We start from the raw sequence: 9,412 nt of genomic DNA on the forward strand, positions 1-9,412 counted from the left end.
GGGTCTACACACTTAACGTTTGGTGATGATATAAGTATAGTTGAGTCATTATGGTGGTTACCATAGGTTGTTCGGAGTCCCAGATGAGACCCCGGATGTGACGAGGAACTCCGGGATGATCTGGAGGTGAAGATTGATATATTGGACGAAGGGTATTGGAGTCCGAAATTGTTCCAGAGGTACCGGGTGATGACCAGCATGCCCGAAAGGGGTTTCAGGGGGCCCCGACAAGTCATGGGGGGCCTCATGGGCCAAGGGGAGGGGGCAAACCAGCCCACTAAGGAGTTGTGCGCCCCCTCACCCCATCTCATGTAACCAGGAGAGGTGCGGCGCCCCATCTAGGGTTCCCCCCACCTGGCTTGTGGGGCAAGACACCCTAGGGTTTCCTAGGGGGCGCCCCCATCTGCCTTGTGGCCGCCGCCCCCTTAGATGGGATATAGGAAGCCCCTCCTCCTCCCTTCCCCCTATATATAGAGAGGTAGAGAGAGGGCAGCCGCACCCTTGAGCACATCTCTACGCCACGGCACTGCCTCTCCTCTCCCTCGCATCCTTCTTCCTCTCCGTAATGCTTAGCGAAGCTCTGCTGAGATTCTGCCACCGCCACCGCCACCACGCCGTCGTGCTACCGGAGGACTCGGGCTACTACTTCACCATCGCTCGCCGGATCAAGGAGGTGAAGGCGTCATCAAGCCGTATGTGTGTTGAATGCGGAGGTGCCGTCTGTTCGGTACTTGGATCGGGAGTTCGCGGGACAGATCGTGATTGGATCGCGAAGACGTTCGACTACATCAACCACGTTTCTTAACGCTTCTGCTTAGCGATCTACAAGGGTATGTAGATGCAATATCATATCGTAGATGTTCATCTCCTAGATTGATCTTGATGGACGTAGGAATTTTTTTGTTTCCCATGTAACGTTTCCCAACACATGGATAACCCAATGGATACCCAAAAATTTAATAAATCAAAATTATTCCTATGACATGTGGGGTAAGCATCTAACTCCTATGGCCCGACCCTAAATCTTGTATTCCCTAAACCAGCCATAGGTCATAGGTCCGCAATCGCCTGCTCAACATTCCTCTGACATCCTATGTGACGTCCTGAAATGATGAAATCTCGATTCATCACCATCGGACTCTTCTGAACTATTTGATCCAACGACCCCCAATTCCAACTGCTCATTCCCACTACGCCGGGCTTCCACCAACCGTTGCTCATACTTCCTTGATGCCTTTAAGAAGCCACCCATCGGAGGAGGCTATGTTCATTGCTCATACTCCCTTGAATTTTAGACTCATTTTTATATTTTTTTTCAAAATTTAAATGCTATATATGGCACCCAACGGATACCCATCAGGTACCCAATGGGTATAGGCATGGATATCAATTTATGCCCATGAATATTGAAGTGGATGGTATAGAAAATTTGTATGGGTACGAGTTTGGGCAGAAGGAGTTTGTACCTGCACATGCCCTATCCATTGCCATCCCTAAAAAAGGTGAAGGCGAGAAATATTCACGCCCCTCGAGGTCTGCCTCCGGGTACTAGCAAAATTTCGGCCGAGGCCCAAAGCGTCTTTCAGCCGACCGCTCTGCTTTTCCCAGCTGCACCGCAAAACTAGGGATGGCAATGGGTACCCATTACCCACATACCCTGCGGGTAAAAACCCTATTAGGACAAGGGTTTGGGTGAAAAAAGTACCCATGGGCACATAAATAGAAAAATTTCATACCCGTCGGGTATAGTGGGTACATGTATGGTTTAGTATAACCCATACCATGTACCCATGTACCCACATATATTCTTACAAATAGGCCTTATAAATTATCTATTCACATATTAAACATATTATATGTGCATAAATCCCACTGCCCTAAAAAGACGTCATCATGCATTCATGTTAGGCCGGCGTACCAGAATAGCTAGCCAACGAACGGGTATGTGTTGCTGTTATGATGTGTTGTTGTTTATAAATTATTATTATAAGTTGTGGTTTATGACTATGTTATGCTCAGATTGATGTGTTCCAAATCTGGGTAATTTTACCCGCGGATACCCATTTACCCTGATGGGTGACGGGTATGGGAAGGGTATGGGTGATGGATAAGGTTTGGGATGACGGGTAAGGGTATGGGGTGGCTCCACCCGTACCCAAACCCTGCGGGTGCCATCCCTACGCAAAACACCTCAAAGAAAAAAAAAAGCCGCACCGCAAAAATGGGCAGAAAAGAAAGGAGAAAGCCCCGAGACGCGCACGGTAGCCCTCCGGTCGCTGCCGGTGGGTGACTGACTGCCCCGCCCCCATAACGGCACTCCGCTCCACCCCTCTTGTCTCTTTCTCTCGTCTCCCCTGCCGCGCCGCCCAGTCGCTCGCTCAGCAAACTCCAAGAGGCCTTCGATTTCGAGCGAGCGCCCGAGGAGACTCGGCGGCCATGGGGAGGCCGGCGATGGAGAGCAGCAGCGAGGAGGAGCTGGAGGACGACTTCCCCGGCCACGAGTGGATCACCCCGCAGTCCTCCATCCGCGCCGCCTATCAGTCCCAGACCGAGAAGGTGGCCTCCCTCTCCTCCCCTCCTGAACCCCCCTTCCTAGATTTCTTCCCGTGTCGCCGCCCTCTTCCCCTAACACTTCTCCGTCCACGCATTGCCGGCATCTTTTCTTGGCTACCTCTTGCTTCTGCCGACGCCGCTACCTGGTCCTGCCTGCTCGCGCTTTTAAGCTAGGTTGCGATTTTGGATCTAGAGCGGGCATGCCCGTGGCGGCGCGTTGCAGGGGGGCAGTCGCTTAGGGAAAATTACCTATGCAGCATTTAGTTACCGAGCCCTTTGGCTCTGGGGGATTGATAACTAAAAATCTGATCTTCGAATCTTGATTAGTCAATATGTGCTGTTCTGTGGCACAGTCTGTTCGACTGGGCCCCATTACAACACAATTACAAGTACAACGTAAGCTAGCTTGACCTTATTGCGATGGAATTGAATGAGACGGTTGATCTGCCTGCATCTGTCTGTTGAGGCCGGTGGGGACTCTGGTCTCTGGTGGTTGCCCGAACCATCTCATCAGTGTGCTGACTGTACTCAGTGAGTAACGCCGTTGTGTTCAACAGGGTATCAGGAAAACTTGCTCTGAGCTACTGGAGCTGAAGGATGCCATCGAAAACCTGTGCGGGAATATGCAGTCGAAGTACCATGCTTTCCTCAGGTAACACTGCGAGTTTCGTTCCGTTCTGGATTAGAAAAATGTCTCTGTGGCTGACTGATGCCCTCTATATTGTTGTTTATAGTTTCTTCTGTTCTGAGGCTTATCTTGTTGGCCATTGGCTCTACACGGGTTGATGGTCTAGTAGTTGTACCTGCCTAGATTAGGACTTGCAACTAAGCCTGTTTGGTCACCTCATTGACAAAAGGCCAAACTCTTGCAGCTGGTCCTCACACACTTGACACTTCCACTGAGGTCATGCATAGCTGTTAAGAAAATATGTATTCCTTAGAAACTAGAAAAGTATCTGGTTGTGTGTGCTGTTGCGGTGACTTTGATATTTATAAAAGAACGGCCACTGCGAGTACACAAGCACGATATATTCTTTCCAGTGCAGATTATGTTGAATGTTGGGTAACTTGAAACAACTTGACTGTGAATGGATGATAACCGAACTTTTGTCTAGGTGCATTAATATACATCATTCAGCTTCATTCAGTCAGTAGAAATTTGACTATGAACCATCTACTGTCTCGTGTTTCTATTCTGCATGATTCCTTGCATTTATTGCCAACCATTATTTATTTATTTATTTATTTATTTATGCAGAATATCCGAGGAGGTTGTCGAGGCAGAGCAAGAGTTAATTGAGCTGCAGAAGCATGTGTCTGCCCAGGGGATGCTTGTGCAAGATCTGATGAGTGGTGTGTGCCGGGAACTTGACATGTGGCAAAAATATAGTAAGGAGGAACATGTGGTGGAGAAGGATTTTCAAAGTGAACTTAATGAAATTTTATCTGTTGATACTCAAGACCCCAAGGTTATTTTTCTGGACGAAATAGACATTTTGCTTGCAGAGCACAAACTAGAAAAGGCACTGCTTGCCCTGGATACTGAAGAGAAGAAATATATGACTACAGATGGTTCAGGCAAAGAATCAGATGCAGAGATTTCTGCCTATAAGACAGCACTGTTTAAAAGGAAATCAATTCTTGAGGATCAGCTTGTTAGGTATTCAGAACAGCCATCTTTATCTATTACTGAACTAAGAAAATCTCTGTCTGGTTTAATTAAGATTGGTAAAGGTTCTGTAGCCCATCAAGTACTTCTAAAAACCTACGGTTCACGTCTTCACAGAGATGTTGAGGCATTTCTTCCCACCTGTTCAGTCTACACAGAAACTTACTCTGCAACCTTGTCACAACTTGTTTTCTCAGCTATCTCAAAGGTGTTGAAAGAATCTAGTACGCTATTTGGAGATAGCCCCACGAATATGAACCGGATTATCCAATGGGCTGAATATGAAATAGAAGCTTTTGCACGTTTGGTTAAAGAAAATTCTCCTTTGCCTGAGAGTGTTTCTGCACTTCGTTCTGTTTGCATATGCATACAAACTACTCTCGCTCACTGCTCTTGTTTAGAAGCACATGGGTTGAAATTCTCAAAGTTACTTATGTTACTATTGCGACCTCATATTGAAGAAGTGCTTGAACTGAATTTTAGAAGGGTGAGAAGAAAGATTATTGATTCGGCAAGGAATGACGATATTCTGCGCCTTGGACCTCAAGAAGGATCACCGACATCTGATTCAGTTGCACCTAAGATGATGCTTACAAGCAGTGGAAAGAAGTTTATGTCAGTTATCAATGTGAGTTCTCGCTTTATTGATTATAGTTTGTTGATATTTTTATTCTGGATATACCATATTCTCATCGGGTGTTACTATATATATGGGTTCAGTTCCATGTAACGTTGGATTACACGATTTGGTTTTTAGTATTTGAGTAGCCCTGTCTGTAACTTTTACATCTATTACATCCAATCTATTCCATCTGTAGTGAACAACTTGCACCATACCTCCAGGTACTTCTATCAGTCATTAAGTTTCTAACATCCCATGAAATACTCGTTTAACCTTGCCTCATGCGGCTGATCTCACTGGTGGTCACACCTATTTCATGATGGTAGTCAGCACATTCTCAACAGATGCTAGTCAATTGACACGAGCAACCAAGCAACAACTGTAATAACTCCCTGAGTACACCTATGTAGAGTTGTTAAGCGCAATGTAATTGCATGACTTAGTGCAGAGGAATGAGGTTAGTTTAGACAGCAAACCTCTATTAGTGACAAGTCCTGCCCACGACCATTAACACATCTCCCTATACAGCTACTCACGTAGGCCTAGTCATACAGATCTAGCAGGTTTTGTAGCTCAGGTTGTTTGCTCCGCACACCTCTATACATGCCATATATATACCACCAATCAATGGGAATATTGTGTGGCAAAGTACTCTCTTGAGTCTTACATGGTACTATCAGTTACCGGCTTACTGCTTTCTAAAAATCCTCTGATCCTCGCTTCCGCAACCCCAGTACCATGGCTGACGACAACTCCTCCGTCTCCTCTGGCCACAACACCAATCCTTTCGCCGCCGCCTCTCCTACTGCTTCCTCCATCCATGCAGTGGCTGACCTAGAACCTCAACAGTCAAAACTAGGGATGCTACGGTTCAAAACTTGTGAAAAATTATACTAATATATAGTATAATTTAGTCGAAACATCATCATAATTTCAACAAATAGTCTTAAAATAGAATGATCTTATATTTCTTTACAGAGGGAGTACATAGTAAAATTTATTTTGCAATTTTGGAGGGGGTGCCATTGGCATCCCACTAGATCCGCCACTGCATGACTGCGTCCACGCCGTTCCTGTCCGGCAGCATGCCCCGTCTGTCCTTGACCTTCATGAGTCAAACTACACCATATGGTGTTACCTGTTCATGACCGTCTTCCGTGCGTACAACCTCATCGAGCACATCGACGGCTCCATTGACACCCGCCTCCACCTCGACGATGCGGATTGGACTGCCATCGACTCATGCATCGTGAAGTGGGTCTACATGACCATCTCGCCGGAGATACTCGCAATCGTCGTGAAGCCCGACAAGACAGCGCACTTGGTCTAGCTCGCCATACATAATCTCTCCACCGGCAATCGCGCGCACCGCACCTTCTATGCCCTCCACGAGTTCTACAACTTGTATCAAGGTGACCTCATCACTGTGTATTGCAGCCGCCTCAAGCAGCTTGCCGACATGCTTCACGATATTGGCTACCTGATCAGTGACGAGGGGCTTGTCTTCAACGTGTTTGCAGCCTCAAGTCTGACTACAGCCAGTTGGTGACCAGCATGTCGCCCCACGACCTATCCTCCTTCCTCAACCGCCCCTCCTTCCTCGAGCAGGAGGAGGGGCGCATCCGGCACACGCTGGCCCTGGAGTCTGGCACGATGCTCCTAGTGCGCTCTCAGAATGGCCAGTGCGCATCGGGCAACCAGGCAGTTTCCCAGGGCGGCTCCTCCTCCAACTCTGGGCAGGGCCGTAACAACAGCGGTGGCTCTCGGCGACATCATGGTACTGCATGTGCCCACTGATCAGCAGTTTGCAGATGTTATGACAAAAGGCCTACCCACTTCTTCTTTTCGACAGTTTCGGTCCAGCCTCTGCATCGTCTCCAGCAACGACGCTGAATCTGTGGCGGGGTGTTAGCGACTAAGTCCTGCCCACGACCGTTAGCACGTCTCCCTGCACATCTCCTCACGCCTAGTTATACGGATCTAGCCGGTTTTGTAGCTCAGGTTTATCTCTGCACGTCTCTGTACATGCCATATATGCACCACCAATCACTGGAAAATTGCGTGGCAAATTACTCTCTTGAGTCTTACAACCTCGATTTCCTTTTTTCTCCAACTGGCTCGGAGATTGCATTTGCTCTTAGCTGGTAAACTCCTTTGAATCCCTCATTTAGAATCTCTCTATTGGTATTGGCATTGGCTAAGCTCCTATTTTGAATATTGGATTGAATATTTTGCCGGAATAATCTAAAAGTGCAATATTTTGAAGTTAATTTCTTTCCTACTATATTCTGTGCTTGACTGGATATCTGATCATTTGAAGCAGCTGACATCTGCATGTGCTTCTTACAGGATCTTTTGGATCATGTTACCCCAATGACCACAGTTCACTTTGGTGGAACAATTTTGAGCAATTTTCTCCAGCTATTTGATAGATATGTCGAAACACTTATCAAAGTGTTGCCTGGACCTTCTGAAGATGATAATGTAGTGGAGTCACAAGAGCCTGTAGAATTAAAAGCTGAAAGTGATGCGCAGCAGCTTGCACTAATTGGAACTGCATATACCGTAGCAGATGAATTATTGCCAGCAGCTGTATCTAAGTTTTTTGATATGCAAACCAAGAAGAAAGAAACTAGTGGAACGAGTGAAGGCCTTGGTCCTGGGTCCGTATACTCCACAGAATACAAAGAGTGGAAACGTCATCTACAACATTCATTGGACAAACTGAGGGATCACTTCTGCCGACAATATGTCTTATCATTTATTTACTTGGAAGGGAAGTCACGATTGGATGCTAGAATGTACTTGGAGGGGAACAGGGATGATCTTTTTTGGGATTCTGATCCCTTACCTTCACTACCTTTCCAGGTGATTCTGTTTTAGTGATGTGATTCACATCTCGTCTTGAAATGTAAATTTTACCGTGTTGCTCACACTAGTGTCATATATCCATACTACAGAAATACACATAATATTACTTGGGGCCACCAATGAAATGTAGCTGCTTTAGAAAGTTCTATGTTTTGTGTTTATCACCTTTATTGATGGCCATATTATCAAGACTTTGTTTACTGGAGCTAGTTTGGGACAGTGATCTTTCTTTCCACAATCTTCTTTGTTTCAGTAAATTTTGTGTAGTCCAAGGGACATAGTTCTAGGTGGTAAAGGCAATGTGTAAATAAATATTGCGCTCATTCTAATCAGACCTTTCACAAAACATACCTGTCTCACCTGAGCATTTTCTTTCAGGCGTTGTTTGGAAGGTTGCAGCAGCTAGCTAGTGTTGCTGGTGATGTTCTACTAGGCAAAGAGAAGATACAGAAGGTTTTGCTTTCAAGGCTAACTGAAACGGTTGTCATGTGGCTCTCCAATGAACAAGAATTCTGGGATGTCTTTGAGAACGAGTCCATCCAGCTCCAGCCTTCTGGACTTCAGCAGGTACCCCATATCAAATTTCGTGCGTGTTTTTTGACGAATGGAGCATCCCGCTCCCATTTTCATACCAAATTTCCTGTTACTTTGATGCACATGTTAAAGGTGCCAATCTTTTGCTCCTTTCAGCTTATTCTTGATATGCACTTCCTCGTTGAGATTGCCGTATGCGGACGGTACCCGCACAGACCAGTTCAGCAGCTTGTGTCAGTAATTATTACTAGAGCAATTGCAGCTTTCTCTGCAAGGGAGGTTGACCCACAAAGGTCTGTAATCAAAATCTTTTCCATTGCTTCAGTCTATCCGTTGGGTGTTTGTCTACGGCTGAACATCATCATGTTCCCTCCTCTGAAATTTTCAGCGCTCTTCCGGAGGATGAATGGTTTCTTGACACTGCCAAGACTGCAATCAACAAGCTCATGCTAGGGACTTCTGGATCTGAGTCCGACCTCGAAGCGCCTATCGCTCCGCATGATGACGGGATATCAGAAGATTCAGATAGCATTTCATGTCTGTCGAGCATGGGGTCTGAAGATTCATTTGCTTCTGCAAACAATGATGACCTAGAAAACCCTGTTTACTTCACCGACCCTGACTCGTAGAGAGTTGGCCCCGTCTTGTAGATGCGAGTATAAATATTTCAAGCTCGGTTATCCTGTATACTTCTCGGAGATGTCATCAGTAATTATTAGTATTATTATTATGGTAGCTGTCAAGTTTATTTGTTTCTCCTGAAATTGTTGCTTTCCCTAAGCAGGGCATGATAATTCTTTATTAGGCGAATACAAGGTGCATAAGCAAGAATATAAGTTGTAGCTGGTATTGATCATCACACAGTTCTCTAGGCACAACCGGGCTCTCCCTTACAACTCCACACTAAAACACATGGATGTATAAGCAAACACTACAATTAACTGCAGCAAACGATTTCATACACTTCTGCTCTCTGTGTCCTTAGAAGCACATGTCGAGGAGGCAACAGCAGCAGATGGCTGCACAGCTGAAAAACAACACAGAATCACAGATGATGGATATCTCAGTTCTAGTGTTTTTGCAGGTTTCAGAGATTACTATAATGCACATGAATAAATGGCTTGTAGAAAAAAAAAACAGGCCACAGCTTGAGTAGTGAGTCG

At 45.9% G+C, this 9,412-nt stretch overlaps 1 protein-coding gene across 2 annotated transcripts; it reads left to right on the forward strand.

Annotated features, from left to right (window-relative positions):
* The first annotated feature begins 2,251 nt into the window (after positions 1 to 2,251).
* On the forward strand, positions 2,252 to 8,979 carry LOC123188216 (exocyst complex component EXO84C). 2 transcript variants are annotated; one of them, XM_044600255.1, is made up of 8 exons: positions 2,252 to 2,556; positions 3,111 to 3,205; positions 3,812 to 4,213; positions 4,706 to 4,850; positions 7,194 to 7,712; positions 8,094 to 8,282; positions 8,406 to 8,542; positions 8,638 to 8,979. In XM_044600255.1, the coding sequence occupies exons 1-8, from the start codon at positions 2,437 to 2,439 to the stop codon at positions 8,876 to 8,878; spliced, it is 1,848 nt and encodes a 615-aa protein (XP_044456190.1). In that variant the 5' UTR covers positions 2,252 to 2,436; the 3' UTR covers positions 8,879 to 8,979. The 2 variants fall into 2 exon arrangements, with proteins under 2 accessions (XP_044456190.1, XP_044456189.1); XM_044600254.1 differs by having other exon boundaries at positions 3,812 to 4,850.
* Positions 8,980 to 9,412: the final 433 nt, after the last annotated feature.

This window comes from Triticum aestivum, chromosome 2A (assembly GCF_018294505.1).
Source record: "Triticum aestivum cultivar Chinese Spring chromosome 2A, IWGSC CS RefSeq v2.1, whole genome shotgun sequence".
NCBI classification, from domain to species: domain Eukaryota; kingdom Viridiplantae; phylum Streptophyta; class Magnoliopsida; order Poales; family Poaceae; genus Triticum; species Triticum aestivum.

Excerpts from the sequence above, each read along its gene's own strand:
- LOC123188216 (XM_044600254.1), top strand. The coding sequence starts at position 2,437 with ATGGGGAGGCCGGCGATGGAGAGCAGCAGCGAGGAGGAGCTGGAGGAC. Across the intron at positions 4,851-7,193 it reads AGTTTATGTCAGTTATCAAT|GATCTTTTGGATCATGTTAC; the intron begins GTGAGTTCTCGC and ends TGCTTCTTACAG. Across the intron at positions 8,283-8,405 it reads AGCCTTCTGGACTTCAGCAG|CTTATTCTTGATATGCACTT; the intron begins GTACCCCATATC and ends TGCTCCTTTCAG.